The sequence below is a fragment of the Pholcus phalangioides genome, unplaced genomic scaffold, assembly GCF_987345545.1.
Source record: "Pholcus phalangioides strain wild (caught in Gottingen) unplaced genomic scaffold, Ppha-v1.0 ptg000011l_1, whole genome shotgun sequence".
NCBI lineage: Eukaryota > Metazoa > Arthropoda > Arachnida > Araneae > Pholcidae > Pholcus > Pholcus phalangioides.
The window spans coordinates 7,842,902-7,861,139 of NW_028301604.1; the positions used below are offsets into that span (position 1 = coordinate 7,842,902).

The 18,238-nt window shown below is 34.8% G+C and overlaps 1 protein-coding gene across 1 annotated transcript in view; it reads left to right on the top strand.

Annotated features, from left to right (window-relative positions):
- The window catches only part of LOC149080003 (neuronal acetylcholine receptor subunit alpha-10-like), a 117,798-nt gene extending 104,838 nt beyond the window's left edge, over positions 1–12,960 (top strand). The window contains exons 6-10 of the mRNA XM_089238923.1: positions 557–666; positions 3,251–3,434; positions 4,486–4,837; positions 10,143–10,333; positions 11,958–12,960. Coding sequence (XP_089095049.1) covers positions 557–666; positions 3,251–3,434; positions 4,486–4,837; positions 10,143–10,333; positions 11,958–12,320 — 1,200 coding nt within the window. The 3' untranslated portion in view covers positions 12,321–12,960. The remainder of the gene's footprint in view (positions 1–556; positions 667–3,250; positions 3,435–4,485; positions 4,838–10,142; positions 10,334–11,957) is intronic.
- Positions 12,961–18,238: the final 5,278 nt, after the last annotated feature.

Consider the following 18,238-nt stretch of genomic DNA (forward strand, 5'->3'; position numbering starts at 1 on the left):
AGAAATCAAAATTCTTCATCCCGTGCTTCTTCAAATCCCCGTTATCTCTAGAGGCAAAGAAAAAATATCGCCATCCAAGAAATCTTGATAAAAAAACAGATTCTTTCATATTTTGTGCGTATTTTTTTTAAATCCTCAGCATCTTGTATGTAGGCAAAAAATCTCCCAAATTTATTCATTCAATTTTTTTGTTATACATCAAATATATCAAAAAAATTTAAATTCTATGAAATTTATTTCCTTACCTTACAAATATTTAATATGGTTTGTCATAACTACACGAAAAACGTGCAATTTATTATACACATTTTCTGTTTCCTCTGATTCCTCAGTTGTGGAGAAATGTTTCTAACTGCTATATTTATGTGAAGGTTTATGATCAGTGATAGCAACACATATAAGTGGTTAGACAAACCTTCAATAATGAAATTATGCTCAATTCGATGCCAATAACTGATTTCAAATAAAGTTTTATGGTTAGAATTTTATACCAATTTCATTCAGCATCTTACAAGTCTTTGAAAATGGTCGTTTCACACTCGTTATACATTTCCAGAGATGGACTGATGTTCACTTAAGGTGGAATGCATCAGACTTTGGCGGCATCGCTGTCATCCGGCTGCCAGCAACACATATTTGGAGGCCAGATATCATTCTATACAACAAGTAAGTTTTTAGGAAAGAAATTAAATTTCCTAAATCGTAAGTTTTGTCATGAGGATTCTTTTCGAATAAAAAAAATTAGTACCCCTTTTTAAAATATCCTTGCTTTTTGAATACAAATCATGTACTAATATGTCCTTTTATAAAGAAAACAATCAAAATCGAATCTAATTATAATCCTAAATGTCAAAAATATAGTTGAAGTGGAAAACAATATCATGCATTAGTGACAACATTCAAATATTTTATATACAATGAATAATTTGATTATATTGATAAACAAATTTAGAAGCAAAATTTTAAGTATGTAAACAACTTGTATGTTTTTTTCTTTTATTGAATTTTTTTTACGCCTATTATACATCTATTTCATAAAAATCTTTTGATATAAGTTGATTATAGGAAATATATTTTGGATCATATTCACTTAGAACAAGCAGGCCTAAGGTAAAGATGATCAGTTTAGCATCAAAATTGCTTTTGAACGCTTGCAAATTACAAAGTCAGCTATGTCAAGCATTTGCTCTTTTATAACCATTCAGAGAATATAACATTATTTTCTTATAAAGAGTCTTTTCCTAGCTAAACACATAGCAGGCAACGAAATGACTACGAAAGTTTACTTTTTAGAGAAAGAAATATATAAGAACATGTTTGAAGGAGCTTGATTTGACAACATCAGAAGCTGGTTACCTGAGCAAACTAATGACAAGTCTTGAGTAAACTCTCACACGACTTTAAAAACGGGTCATCGCTAAATTCAAGGGACTATTTTCCGTTTACAGAGCGTTTAATTAAAATTTGACTAGGGCAAGGTAAATACCGAGTAACTAAAGTGGGCAAATGAATTTCTAGCGAGAAGAGAGAGATTTATTCTACACTGCCAGATTCTCCATGCGGTAACAGCCGAGTAGAATTTATTGCCACGCAAATGTTTCCTAAAATTCTTTGCACGTTCAATTCAAATTCTTCATGGAATTTAGTTTGCCTTAGAAAACAGAGACTTCATTTGTTCGAAAGTTTCTGATCTATTATCATAAAGAGTTTCTTTCTTTCCGTATTTATACCATTTACGGGGTGCATAAAGTGTTCGGAATGTTTTAGCTGAACGGGGGGGGGGGGAGGGGAGTTTATCGACCGAAACACCACGACTGAAAGAGAATAACAAATTATATTCAGTCTCAGGTGGTGTGCACGCATGACATTGACGTGTTTAAGAACATAATGCAAAGATATGGGCAGAATATGTTATGAACATAAGCTTAGGAAATATTTGTATTTTAAAAAATTATTTAGAACCGAAATATGGGAATATAGCCAAGATGAAAACTCGTAAATTTTGACACTTAAAAACTTACTTCAGAGGATTACAAGTCCCCGGTGTAGTTTTTTTAATCACTGATCAAATATTTTATATATACATTATATATACAATAGAACTTCGGTAATTCAAACTTTTACAAACTCCTCTTGAGTTTGCTCTCTAATTTGAAGTTAAAATTTCTTGTATAATTTGATTTTTTTCGAATATTTTGGATAATTTGAAGTTGGAGGGAAAAATCCTGATTTTTGTATGAGCAAATTTAGTTTGGAAAAATTCTACAAGTCATATACTTTGGTTTTCTCGACAAATTTGTTAAAAATCAAACCTGTAAAGACAAATAAAAGTTTTAAAATTCAGTTTTTCTCTACTCTTTCTTTGATAAGTAAATGCCCATTTTAACTATGTTCAACTGGAGTGCATCGAGAATGTGTACCGCTTCATACCGATTAAGTTGTTTCAACCTATGGATCAAGGGGTACCATTCAAAATCTGAATCTTTTTATCGTCATTAAGAGTATGGAAAATATTTAGAAGTGAAAATTGTAATACATTAAAGAAAGTATATTTCCTTGATAACATTAGAGTGATGATAAGCAAAATTTTTAAAATAGTTTCGTAACGGATGACCATGAACTGCTTCCGTAAATCAGGCTTTGAGCATGGTCAAGAAATTCTGCAGCGATGCTGATGTCAGAACAATGGAATGATGTAGCAGCCTAAAATAAATTATTATAATTATAAATTACTAAAATTTTTGAAACAGTTTCATAACTGATGATGAAATTTTAATAATTGATTATTATCCTATACGAATGGTGATTATGTTGCAATTTGCAGTCATTTTACAGTTCCGGGAAAGATTAATTGAATAATTCGAACTTTTTTCCAGTGACTTTGGACTTCGAATTAATCAAGTTCGACAGCATACATAAGTCAAAATGATAAAATATAATAGAAGATAATTTCAAGAAAAGATGTCTCATTGTATAGTTTTCAGATATATTACTGTATTTATGTAAACATATAACGCTGCTAAAAGCTATTTTTGAAGTTCTTCAATGTAAAAGTTTCTTGAAATATATTTTCTCTCACCCATTTTCGGTTTCGGTGTATTTTTCGGTGTAGTGCATAAAGTCAGTGTTGCTGTAACAGTATTTCGCTGCGGGAAACTCTTTAAATGAACTCCATCATACCCTTACATAGCCTTTGATCGTGAGATTTCATTATTCGAATATGTATAGCTTTCGACTTTTGCCATTGCAGTGCGGAGTCTCAATACAATGTTGCCTTAGAGAACACAAATGTCATCGTTCAGGCCGCCGGAGAAGTGTTGTGGCTTTCAACTGGAGTATTTCGCAGCTCTTGCGAAATGGATGTGGAATATTTTCCTTTTGATGTGCAAACTTGCCGCCTGAAATTTGTTTCTTGGGCTTACGATAACACTCAGGTAAGCTCTTTGTTGTTTGTCAATTTCTTCTATCCGTTTTTCTTATATTTCTCAAAACTTTGTTATATTCTATGTTGTCGTTACTTCCGGAATTTTATCAGCAATTATGTACTATATGGGAACATTTATTGTTTCCAGATAAAAAAAATTGGTGATTCTAATTATTATATCAAATAATGGAAGGTGAACTCGTTTATTTTCGATGATTTTTAAGAATGTAAAACTATCCAAGATTCTAAAAACATCTTCGCCAAAATAATAATAATTCCCATAAGATTAATCTTGAAAGTTTCATATATTATCTGCGTATTAAGTTTTGAAATGAAATATTATGTTATGGTTATAATGATATGTTCTTACTCTCTTGATTAATACTTAACTAGAAATAAGGCTTCTCTCTAAAGTGTAATGCATGTACTATGCTTCCTAAAAAACCAGTACCGTTTACTCCCAAAAAATAATACAAAAGCCGTGAGTCCTAGACATAAGCAGTAATTACCATTGCAGTAAGATGCCCTGCAAATGCCCAGTTCACGCAACAATGATCATGGAAAAAAGCTATTATGGGATAGATTATACTACACAGATGTCACGTAGCATTAAATCATTCGCAATCTTCAAAGCCTTTGAGCTTAAACGATAGTCCATCCACGCAGATTTGTCTGAAAACTAGATCTGCACTTTCTCTCTATGGCACGCTATCACTGGACGTAGCTATATTAACCTTAGGGATTTCGTAATTTTCAATTCTTGAGCTTTTGTGTTGCCCTATCAATAATTGCAATCAATTCAAAAGTAGCATACTTTAATAAAAGTAGCATTATAAATATGATCACACAAAGATTTCGATTTCCACAGACGAATTCAGTTTGACCATCACATTCATAATACTTCTTATTATAAATTCTAAAAAGATAAAAAGGGTAATCGTTGAAAATAGTTAGTTTTTAATATCTGTGTAACTGATCTAACGTGTTATTCTATTCCATTTAGTCTTATTTATTTTTACTGCAGTCGTATTTTCATACGTAACCTGTATTTTACTTCATAGCTTGACCTAACACGTGTCAAGGATCATGCTGATTTTTCACGATATCAGCCAAACGGAGAATTTGATTTAGACGATTTCTCATCGATGGTTAATAGCGAGCGTTATGAATGCTGCCCAGAACCTTACCACGACGTCACGTATATCATCAAAATCCGCCGCAGACCCATGTATTATGTGTTCAACCTCATCCTTCCTTGCATCCTAATAAATGGTATTTCTTTGCTGGCATTCTATGTACCCTCAGAATCCGGAGAAAAGGTCACCCTTGGAATCAGCACATTGCTCTCTCTCACCGTTTTTCTTGTATTAGTAAAAGAGAGCTTGCCCCCGACTCAACAGACTCCGCTGATTAGTAAGTATCTAGAATAAATTTTTCTCTACAATTCATATAAAAAAAAATATTTATAAACGAATCAGTTAATCAGAACAGTGCTACACGATCTCTATAGTACGATATTCAACTACTTTATTTTGGAATTCTAAATTACTAATAAATTGATTTCATGTTACTTGTATGTAAGGGAGGTGAAGTCAAAGTGGTGTAAGTCACATTTCCAACAATCCTGACTTACGTCCAGAAATGCAATCTGTAAGTGCTAACCGTGGAAGGAAAAATGATCCAAGTCTCAGTTTCAATAGTTCGCCTCTATATTGTGAAATAACAAAATTTTTAACATGGGGGACCTATGACAACAATTCGGGTAAAACGTTCTTTCTCTCAAAATAAAGATTGGTCGACTTGCACCACTCTGAATTTAACCCCCTCATGTACGTACAGTGTTTAGCTATCCATTAGGGCAGCGTTTCTCAACCTATGGTGACCAAAAGTGGTCAGCGATGATGGGATAGGTGGTCCGCAGGCAGACGATAAAATTATTCACCCGTTAAATTTGATATTAGTAATATACATATGGGTTCCAATTATATTATGCAATCATACTTAGGTTTACCATGTATGGTGATCATTCAGAGAGTATAAAAGTGAATGAGGTGAGTCATTTTCCCGTTAACCATAATCCGTTGGGACATATCTCTTAATCGATTGTATCCAATTCAGCAAGTTGCCCCCAATCCCAATCTCATGAAAACGCTTCAAAAGTTTACCCGATCGAAATTTACTCAAATATTTGACCCGATCGAAGGCCTTCTGGAAATCAAGATCAACAACATCGACATTTTCCCCTACCCAAAGCATTAGTCACCTCATCATAGAAGCAAAAGAGGTTGGTCAAACGCGACTTCCTTTTGCTGAACTTCACCAATTGCCTTTTGATAATTTCTAAAATTTAAGAGAGGGAGCTCGTCGAAAATTCATTGGACGATAATTCCACACAGCTTTTCTACTACCCTTTTTAAATATCGAAATCACATTAGCATGCTTCCAATCCCTTGGGACGATACCCTCAGTAACTCTACTCCTGTAAACCTCCCGGACAAGTGGAAGGATCACTTTAGTAGAACACAAAGAGACATTTTTAAGAATGAAACGTCCCAAGCATTCTATTTGATTGTTTGACCACCGCTGAACAATGTTCAAAAAACTTAAGCCGCTCATCAATAAAAATACCCAGATCGGTGATCCTACTTACATCCGGGATAGTGACACCATTGAATTCATAAGAGAAACGTGGGTTGTTTGAACCACAATAAGCGACCATGCACTTGTCACGATTATATCCAATTCAGCAAGCTGTCCCCAATACCAATCTCGTGTAAACGCTTCAAAAGTTTACCATGTTGGACCCGATCGAATGCCTTCTGGAAACAAGGTAAACAGCAATGACATTTTTGCCCTTGCCCAGAGTCTTAGTCACGTGATCATAGAAGCCAAGGAGGTTGGTTACATGTGACTTCCCCTTTCTAAACCCATGCTGCTTATCCGACAATACATTATTCTCGTGTATCCGCTTCACCAATTGCCTTTTGATATTAATTTTCCAAAATTTTCGAGAGGGAGCTCGTCAAACTCACTGCACGATAATTGGACAAGGCTTCTCTACTACGCTTTCTAATTATTAGAACCATATTAGCAAGCTTCCAATCCCTTGTGACAATACCCTCAGCAACACTATTCCTGTAAATCTGTGCAACTGGCCGCAAAAATTCATTACCACATTCCCTGAAGACCCTAGGATAGATATCATCTGATCCTGGTGCTTTCCTTGTGCATACATTTTTTAGAAGTTTTAGGGCTTCCACATCAATTAAATCACTGTATAGTAACTAATTTTTAGAAAAAGAATTTTTTTTAATTCTAGGGCTTAGTTAAAACTAAAACGACCTACCAAAAATTTACATGATAATTATTTCATTTTTTCATAATGTGGTACTAAAGGGAATTAATAGCTCACAGAACCTATATAAGTAAGTATGATATGAAAGGTAGTTCATCAATTGCATTTCCAATGCATTTATCAAAATTTATACAAAGTATACCTAATTTTATGAACAAAAAATAATCATTTCTACGACAGAATACGAGCACTTTTATATTCCAATATCAAACGCATTAATTGATCCTCAGTCGATTAGCTTTCACTATATGTTAATTATCAAAAAATAAAATTTACCTTTCTACATTTAAATCCGAAAAAACTGGCTGAATTCAGTAGAAAATTCTGAATCGAACTAATAATAACTTTAAATCTCTACAGAACAGTATTTTTGTTTTCAAAAAATAATTGTAAATAAGTATAGCGTATGTTTTTTAATCACCATTCCGCTTGTTTATGTATTTTATCCTATTTCTTCTTTCTTGTCCATCTCTATAATTGGATAATCCTTGCCTGTTGAGATGCGTATAAATAAATAAATTATTTATTTTATATAAATAGAGGAAAGGGAATTCCCCGAAAGCATCTTCGAAAGTAAATTGAAGTGACCATTTCCCTTGAAATAACTTCTCCATGCGTTAATTAGGGACTGGTTAATGAACCAAAAAATAGAAACAACAAGATTATTTCGTTTCTTTTTATATCCAAACTATGACGTTATAATAAGTCCTAATGAGCTGGGTTATCTGAGAAAAGCATCCGAAATGGTTTTTTTTTCATCTTTTTTTCCCGTTTGAGGATACCGATAACTATTCATATCCTCATAATCATTTCAATAAATAATTACCATAGTTTTTTTATAGTCATTTGCTTCTTACTAATCGGTAAAAAAATGGGTATAAACAAAGAAACCAGAACTCGTTCTTGAGAGCAAACAAACATTCAAAAAATTTCATGTTGAAAAAAAGAATGAGGGAAATTCCCTCGTTTTTTATTACGTGCATAATTATGAATAAGACATGGAAAACTGCGACTTTTTGAAGTATTTTCGAAGGAATAATCACTTATTTACATTGATACATTGCTGAAGTTCGAGACTATATTATGGTCTGTCAATTTCATTATATTCGAAATTACTCTGTGCTCTAATGCCGGAAACGCGTTACACTCACCCCTAGGGAGTAATCCTACCGTTGTTAGAATATGTCGGTTTCTGGTGCCATTTCTTGGTCATATTACTTGCGGACAGGCCAAGAAGTACGATACTTTATAGACGGGTTGGGTTTCGAAACCACCGAAACTTGACTGGCCTCTCTATCTCTGAGGAGATGTTTATCAATCTCGGATATTTCGGAACGATACTGGAACACTGTGGACACCACACACTGAACACTGATCGATCACTGTGATATCAAACTCCAATCCTTAGGAGTGTGAAGCCATAATGATTATTATTCGGCAGAACAATATTCATTAAATACAAAAATACAAGCATCAAATCCACAACAGGCGAAATTGCTGGTGGCTGAAAAATTATGACAATAAAAAATATGGATGTCAAATACCACCAAAAAATAATTATTATTATTAATAATATATATAATACCAAAAATAATATATATAATACCAGCCCATAAAAAAGATTATCGTTGTCTTATCTAAGCATGAATAGTTTCTCGATTTATCCCACTATGTTCATCGTATTTCTTTTTTAAACATATCAATTGTATTAGAATTCGCGACCGCAGGGGGTAAGCTATTCCATTTATTAACAACCCTATTAGTGAAAAACTCCCTGGGACACCACAACCAAGAATTGTCCCTTACCAATCGATACTGGCGTTCCCTTGTCGAAGCAATTGATTGATTGCCGGTGTATTAATATCTCATGGTCCATCCTATCCATCCCGTTGAAAATTTTAAACACTCCGATCATATCCCCCGACCTCTGCGATCGTCCGATGTAAACATATTCAAGAAATGAAGTCTCTCTTCATAGCTCAAGTCTTGTGTGTCAACAAGAGCACGCGTAGCTCTTCTCTGCACCCCCTCAATCAAGTCTATGTCCCTCTGTAGGTATGGTCTCCAAAACCTTACGGCATAATCCAGTCCAGGACGAACTAAGCCTCGGAAAAGCGGAAGAATGACTTTAGGAGAACTCGAAGAAACCTTTTTAAGAATGAAATTGAGCATTGTAATCGCTTTTTTGACCACAGCTGAACAATGTTCAGAAAACCTAAGCCGCTCGTCAATGAGAATTCCCAAATCCGTGACCCTAGTTGCATCCGGGATAGTAATACCATTCAACTTGTAGGTGCAACGTCGGTTGTTCGAACCAAAATGAGCGACTATGCACTTAATCAACACTAAAGGTCAGTGCATGGTCGCTCATTTTATTACATTGCTCATTCACATTAATGTATACTACGATACGGTTGTAAAATCCTTTATACTGTAACTGCATCTATGTAACAAATATTCACCAATATTTGTTATAACAATAAATTACAACAATATTTGATCAATATTTCCTTTATATAAATTACTTTATAACCCATAACGTTTTTATGGTAACTACCGCATAATTCGACCATTTACTTTACTAATGGAAAACATTTTACATATTTTTATAATATTACAATTTGAACTAATATTCGGAGAAATCCAAAAATATATATTCTCTGTTAAATTTGAAAAAAACACGGAATCTAAATATATATAAAGTAACTTGCCCTGACTGATTCACTGATTCATCATCGTTGACCCGAAACCACTGAAGTTTTAAATATGAAATTTTGTCAGTAGATAAGGGTTTTTTTAGTTAATACTTTTAAGGGTTTTTCGAAATTCCATCCCGAAGGGGGTTCAGAGGTTATATAGGGAACCACTGAAGCTATAAATATGAAATTTGGGCAATAGTTTTATTTTGTAGCGACTCACTAAGAAGGAATTTTTCAAAATTCTCCCTCTGAGGGGGGTTCAAAGGTTATATTGAACAATCATCACTGAGCCTGTAAATATGAATTTTAGTCAGTAGTTTCATTTTATATGATGTAAAGACTCGCTAAGGAAGGAATTTTCAAATTTCGACCTCTAAGGAGGTCACGAGGCGATTCAGAGGTTATATGAAGCAATCACGCCGAGCCGAAGCCGGCTTATAAATATGAAATTTGGTCAGTATTATATAACGGTATTTCTGAAAATTCCACCCAAGGGGGTTTTGAGGAGTTCAAATGTGATATGAGGGAATCATCGCCGAGTAATTTTCAGATTACCAGACCCACGCGAGCTAAGCCGCGGGTAGCAGCTAGTATAATATACTTTCTCAAATAAGAAGTGTTGTATTAAAAAATTAAACAGTGCTTTTATTATCTATTTCGAAAGGTCTATACTATACAGTGACTATCTGCCTCGTGGCCTTAGCTACTGTTTTCTCCATATTAACACTCAACGTCCACCATAGAGGAAACCGTGGTGCAGATGTCCCACCAGCGATGCGTAAATTTATTCTCGGTTTTCTGGCTAAAGTAGTGTTCATTAGTTGTCACTGGAAAACTTCAAAAAAGAAAGATGACGTAAGCATATATCTATTTTCTATACAAAAATATTATGTGTTCTTATATAATCTAAAATTTATGAATTTATGAATTTTTAAGAAATAATATTGATAATTTTTAAATATTACAATCAATATTCATTGAAACTTTGTTACAACAATACTCGATATAACGATAAATCCTTCTATAACAATATTTTTTTCAAATTTTGTTTGGAATTGCCTATAGTCTAATGTTAAACTCCTCTCGATAGAACGATATCCTTTACTATCATAAAGCTTTCTATAACTATATTTTTAGAGGAGATTTAGAAACTCTCTGCTACAACGATATTTACTATATTTCACTCAAGTTCACCTTCATTCTGTTTTTAATTTTTTCACCAGTTTTTTCTCTTTTGAATAATATCGGTATTTTGTACCATCTATACCCTAAGGAAGTGTTGCCGTTAAGCTACTTTCTGTGTAATACGCAAAAGTACTGTGCAGAAAACCACTTTACAAAGTACATAACAACTAACTATTTCACAAAATATATAAAATATATAAGGGAAACTGGCTGTGTGATTAGAATAGGCTGTGTGTCCTCTCACACAGATAGTTTCCCGTATATATTGTATTAACAAAGGAGAAGACGTCTTTCTTTGCATAACTGAATTTTATTCACCATTTAATCAAATAGAATTTTTGGGGCGAACAAATACTTATAAATGCCTTTTCTGATGATACCAATAGTACCAATTCAGAATGGATACCAACAACAGCATAAATTTGGTGGCGACTGGTGATGCTGCTACCTCTCGACACAACGATAACCTCTCTGCAACGATATTTTCTCTTGGTCTGCAGAATATCGTTATATCGAGGTTTCACTGTATTATATACCGTGTATCATAAATTATTTGAAAAAATATTATTTTTTTCTGAGTAAATCAATAATTACACATGCATCATTCATAGTCAAAGAACAAAAATAGCTTACCATGTGATTCCAATTTTATTCATTATAATTTCGATTCTTACACTCGCGTTACCTATTATTACCTCAGTGATGAAACTTTAATATTCCCTTATTAATCCTGTAGTTATTTCTTTCAGCGAGACATTTCAAATTCGAACAATGAATTTTGGTAATATTGCGTTCATAACAATTCTGTTTTCGTTACTTTCAAATGTTGCGAAACGAATAGTAAGTATTCGTGTATGATATGCATCAACATAAAGAAGAGCGAAAGAGGCACATTCCTTTCTAAAGCTATGTGTATGTATGTAAGTGTTGGCAGTTTTGGCGTTCCGCAACTACTCTGTATTACAGCTATCTAAACGTTATCGATGGTGTCGAGCAGGAAGGTGCGAGCGACAAACAAATTCTGTTCTCGAGAATAAAGACAGAACAAAGGGAGAATGTGAGGCGATTGACGAACTTCTTCCAAGAAATAAATTGATGTTTCTGTAAAGGAGGATTCTTTAAAGGATACGCTCCTACATTTTCACATGGCTTGAAAGATATCACCTCGCAATATATATATATCTCTCCTTCTCTTTTTTTTCTTACTTTAAACCACAGTTGCAGTATGCTTTTTTTCTTTTCTGTGAAATAACTTTGTTTCGTACGGTTTTCTGTTTTGTCATTTATTCAACAGAGTACCCGTGTCGTGGACCCCTTCGCCGACGATTCATCTTCAAAAGACGAGAAAATCCCGATGGACCACATTGAGCGCTATTCCTTTTCACCCAGGCTGCGACATCGAAAGGAGACTGACAGCGGAGGAAGTGACGTCACAAGCGAGGAATTTGAGCGGCATTTTCTTAGAGTACTCAACAAAGTATATGAAACGATTGAACGGCACGAAGCAAGGATCGCTGACCAAGATCGCAAGGATAATGTTAAATCAGAATGGCAACAAGTGGCACTCGTCTGCGATCGATTCCTCTTGGGTCTTTTTCTCTTGGCCACCACCATCGCAACTTTCTTCATTTTGTTTTCGTCATCCCATGGTCCGTGATAGTTGCAAATATTGTACGGTGACATGATTTTTAGAATTACTATCATCAATCTGGGTTTTTCACACTGGCCGCGTTTTCCAAACGATGAACTACGCACGGTAAGGCGTGAAACCAAGAATATCCCGCGCAAACTTGAAAATGATATTTGTATGCTCGCAACTATCATTCGGGTATTCTTATATCGATACTAAGTTGAATCAGCGTTGCGTGGAAAAATGAATCCACCGAACTTGAAGCCGACCATTAATGGATCATTGAAAGTATTTGGAAAACAAGAAAAATATGTAGATACATGGTTAAATATGGCATGTTTCCCCCCCCCCTTCCCAATATTGTGATCATTGAAAAAGTAGGCCGATCAGTCCACAAATGTAGTTATAGTATTCCCTTTCCAAACCTCGTAATGGACATTTCATTGTTCAGAATACAAAAAGTTCATTTTTTGAATAAAGAGCTTAATTCCAAATAATATATAAACTCTACCATTAATTACATATGAACAAAACGACTGAATTGAAATAAAGAAAAAGAAATAAATTACCAAGTAATAATACAGCATGGTAAATAAAAAATCGTGTTTTTATTAACTCATTGGATACAAATCACTATATATATATATATATATATATATATATATATCCAATATTGAATGCTAAACTGTTCATCTATAAAAAATTCAAAAGAATATAGAAACTTGTTGAGTTTGGCAGCAATTTCTTTGTGGTTGGATACGGTGAAAAATACCTCCAACGTACTTCTCATAATGTTGTCTAACACATATGTATTTTAGTTATTTGGTGAATGAAACATTTGCAAATTCAAATCTGAAATTTTATGACTTCGTTTGTCTGATGTATAAAAGTCGATCAAATAAAACCCGTTCGAGCGTGTTTACCAACACTGGCAAAAATGTATATCCTATGGTGCGGCACAGAATTAAACAAAGCAATATATAAGGACGCCAGAATGTAATGATTTTCTTTAGAAGTCATCGTAGGTAGACATTCAGACACGCATCCAACTTCTTGAGAGGAAAACAAACAGCGTAAATAAGGCCTTCGGCAGGTTCACTGTAATGACGCATTGGGCAAGCTGCATGATGCCACCATGAATAAAAACCTAGCATGCTTTCGCATTGTATTGTTTTGTTGCACGAAAATATTAATTGTAATCTTGCGAATACTGTGCAAGCTCGAAAAAAGTTGGGGGGGGGGGGGTTCTACATCCGCCATTCTAAAGCCCAAAGCGGTCAAAATGCGACTTTTACTTATTCGGACCTCCGAAAAAGCTTTAAAAAGACATGAGTAAAATTGAGTATTGTCATGCAATAAAATCATACAGCACAAAAGCAATCTTGGTTGCTTATTTTTGATGATTTTGTTCAATCTGTCAATATAGCTGACCAACCAAATTTCTCCTTCACGGAAAGCGTCCTCCTTCTCTTGAAGAAGTTGGATGCGTGTCTCGATGTCTAGATCGACGTTTCTTAACGAACACAAATGCGTTTTGGTTTTCCTTTTCGGCTTCCTCTATTGAACTCTGCATCGGATATACTTTTTCGTCCGTCTTATAAATCAGACGGATCCAATGGAATAGATTTCGTTTGACAGATCCTAACATTCTAATAGCAAATTTAAAATGATAATTTATCATTAGTAGCAAAAATATATTCGGCCCTCTCGTCACATATTGTTAATTACCCAAGAACTAAGATACGGAAAAGAAAATCGTGAAAAGAAGGAATAGAATTTTTTGAAAAATTGGATCATGTGTGATCCAGCCTCCATCTTAAGAATTTCAAAAGTTTAGTTGAAAGTTTTAAAGAATGTGTGATCGAGATGTTATTTTCAGCTCCATAATTGAGGGTTATTCCATTGCACCTGAGCCAACCACTTTTAACGAAGGACCGAAGTTGCCGAAACTTCTTGGACTCATCTCCATTTTGCCCCAGCTCGGCTCAAAAACAAAACAAATAATTCAACTTTTTTTCCTTACATTTTCTGGGAAAATAAAACTATAAAATATATTTAAAAACTTTCTTCCAGTTTCTTTACTTTTCCATTTTTCCATCCTGTTCGTTTTCCATCGTCTATTATTCAAACATTAGAATTTTTTGAAAATAAAAACAAATCTCTCTCTCTCTCTCTCTCTCTCTCTTCCTCTCTCGTATGTTATATGCAAGAGTTTGTTACAGTCCTTTGTTACAGTTTGAGTAGAAAAGAAAAATAAATATTATTTTCTATTTTATTAATGCAAGAGGGCGGCGTATTACCTTTTTAGAAAAAGAAATCATTTTTATTTCACTTCCATACGTTTCTATCAAACTTTTGAGTAACAAAAACACACACGAATGAGGTGACGTTAAAAGGGATATACGTTATCTTTATGCATACCGAAGCAATCAAACCGGAACGTTCAGTTTAAAACCGATTCTGAATAGCTATACTTCAATGCTTCTCACAGGGATTTGAACCCAGGCCGGTCGGAAAGGAGGATACTTCGTCACCCACAAGCTTGCCAAGTTGCAAAAGTGAATTAAAATCATTAGCCTGAATCATTATGCCTGAATGTCACATCACTGTGACATTCAGGCATATTTGTGAGTAGGCGTTGCAGCATTTTTTCACCAGACACCAACTCTGGTCATATCGCTAGATTGCAATTTACGACCATCAATGAGGTGGGGTGGAAATGAAGGTGTTGTCCATCGGTGGTCGCCTAAAGTTCGTTAGGGGAAAATATGTAACCTATATCCTCCTCCGTCGGATTCAAACCCGGTACCGTGACCTTCACGGTGGTAGACAAGCATTTTACCACCACGCCCCTCGGGCGTCACAAACAAACTGACACTGTTCATATCGGCATAGAGCGAATTCCTGTTGTTTTAGTTGGGCCGGAATCTTGTTCGCTCTGGGAATTGTCGGCCGGAGGCTTTTCGCATATACGTCATAATGATCATCAGCGTCACTTTAATGGACAGGCACAGGATGACGCCACAGAAATCAATGTTAAAAGTATCTATTGTACTGTGGAATTGCGGAAATTTAATGAAGGTTTTCCGCTACTTTAATAATTTTAATAATTGAATTTAGTTATTAATTTCCGGAATTTTGAATTTTCTTAAAGATAAAGAGCCGCGAAAATTGAATGTATATAAAATAATAAGCTGGACCTACTTTTGAGTTGGATATACATAAAATATGATATTGATTTTAACTTCTTATTAATATTTTATCAGATATGAAAATGAACATTCACGTCTCTGTATTATCGTTCAATATTCAACTGCATCCAATTCATAAAGTTTGAAACTCTTAATGCCCATAAATAACATTGAGGAAATTCCGCAGCTTCCATTGAAGCATTTCTTGGCTCAAAACAGAACTTCAAAAAAAAAATTGAAATATATAACACCCATCGAGAGAAAAATAAATCAATTCATTTCTACATTTCTTTAATCTAGATTTGTTTTTCCTTGAGCGCTCGAGCAAATCGCCATGTTCATTACCTTGGATACGGTTTGTCCCTCAAACCCTTCGCTGAAGGAGGAAAATATCACGTGATCTAAAAAGGCCTCGTGGGAGAAGTATTTGTCGAGAAGTATTACTCTACGTTAAGGGTGCTCAACTTTTTGTAGGTGTGCGATCCACTTCTTCAGCGTGAAAACGTATCGCGGGCCACTTAAGTGATCTGTAAATGTGCCACGGGTCACTTAAATTATCTGAAAATGTATCGCAGTACTCTCGAGTAATGTGAAACAGATCCGGAAATCCCTTGAGTGACCATATAATGTTCTGCGGGCCATTTAAGTAAAATAAGAATTTGTCATCGGGCACTTAAGTGACCTGGAACAGCTTCCAGGTATGTTAAGCTGTCTGTAAATGTGCCGCGGGTCACTTTCGCGATCTGGGAATGTACCGCGAGTCATTCAACTGATGTAAAACGGCGCCGCAAATCACTTGAGTGATCTGATAATGTATGGCGGGTCATTAAAGTGATCTGTAAATGTGCCGCAGACACCTTAACTGATGTGGAACTGTTCTCTAGGCCCCTTAAGTGCTCTGGTAATATGCCGCACAGTTTATTCTTACAAAATTAGGTTCGAGGTCGTGGGCCACATTTGGCCTGCTGGCCGTAGATTTAGCCCGTATGTTCTTGGCAGTTTGGCATTCAATAATACGTGTAAGTGTCATCTGCATTTTCTAAGAGAATTATTCTCCCTTTCCTTCTCCTGTGAGGAAAAGAAGTTATTACATGCTGATAGATCAAAATTCGACCCCATCAAAATCTCAGTACAGGCGTCCCTCGCTTCACGCGATTAATTGGTTCTGCGAATTAATCGCGTAAAGTGAGTTGAATTTAACATGGTTAGGATGGAGATAGGGAGCGTTTTCTTCAAAAAGCCAAAAAATAAATTCTGTTTCCAACAGAAAAATAATTTCTTTTTTTAATTAATATTTTATTCAAACTTTTAAATAAATCGCGTAAATTTAAGCTGTATGAATTAATTTAATTAATACTTTTTACTGCTCTGTCTTCACTACATCTGATTAATTGGAGTGAGTGTGGATGCTTTTTCTTTCCTGAAGAGCTTGGTATGATAGGCTGATAATTTTTTCAATGAAACAGTAGAGATTCAGCTTACAAACAGCATTCTTTGTCTCTTCATGACTTCAGTTGCAAGAGCATTGTCAGAGAATTCTGAATATCCCTCGCAAATATGGAAATTCTAGTTTCATTAGGATCTTTTTCTTTGATTAAAATTCTGATGTCATTGTCAATGTCACCAAAAGATGTTGATTTGTGAGACCTGGTGAATTCGATTTTAGTGTTTGTCCCACATTCGTCTCATCTAAATCATAAACTCAAACGGATTTTGTGTCACTTTAACTATGCATATCTTTAATTTGCAAGCCCATTTTCAAGATTAACATTAAACTCCAGGCCAATTTTTCAGGTTGCGATTTCTAAAATCAACTTTTCAAAATCGTGTTACAGCGAAATCACGTAAAGTGAGACCGTAAAAACCAAATGTACCTGTATCTTTGTTCCGATATTCATCAGCCCCAAAACAGCGTCCTCCAAGTGTACGGAGTATTGTTAATCTTGTTGCAAATGACAGTATGACTAGTTTCCAGATGATGAATCTCACTTGGCAGAATTTCAAATTTCAATTTTTATGAATCAATCAATCAATAAGGGGTAATGGTATTTTTCCCCTCTCCTAAAGTATTTCAAGAAGTAAACGTAAAATCACACATAAAGTTGCTATTCCACTCTTGGTCCTAGTTGCCACAAAGCCGGGCTGGAATAGATCTCGGCAACAGGATAAGTCCGGAAGCAGAGTTTTTGACGTTCATTTCATATCAGTCCCAAGATATTATAGCAGTTATTTCTATGTTAGTTGCATTTTTGGTTTTTGCTGCGGTTATATTAACTGAGGCATCAAATTTATTCTAAACGATTCAACTACTATCAGGAGAATGTCATTTAGTGAAATAAATTGCAGTTTAAGTATTCGTTCATCCTTTTTAAAATATTTTACGTGGAACCCGCATGCAAGAGAGTAATAGCCCCAAAATACTCTGATATGGGATAGGACTTATCACGAAAATTTTGAGCTCCATATTTCATCCGACCTTAAGGAACAGCAACATGCACGGGTACTGAAAATAAGCTGGCTCTTCCATTTTAAAACGTTTAGTGAAATACGAAAAAAAAAATAAAAGAACCTATTTTCGTAGTTCTTGCAAGATGTTTTCACATTCCTCGTTTAAAATGTTCGCTATGATCTTTTTTTTATTATTATTTTTTTGCTCATTTTTTTGTTTCTTTCCTTACGGATACGGAACGAGCAATTTGTAGTGAAAAATATGATGCCGTAAACAAGTCAAAATATTTCTAGAAGACTTTATCC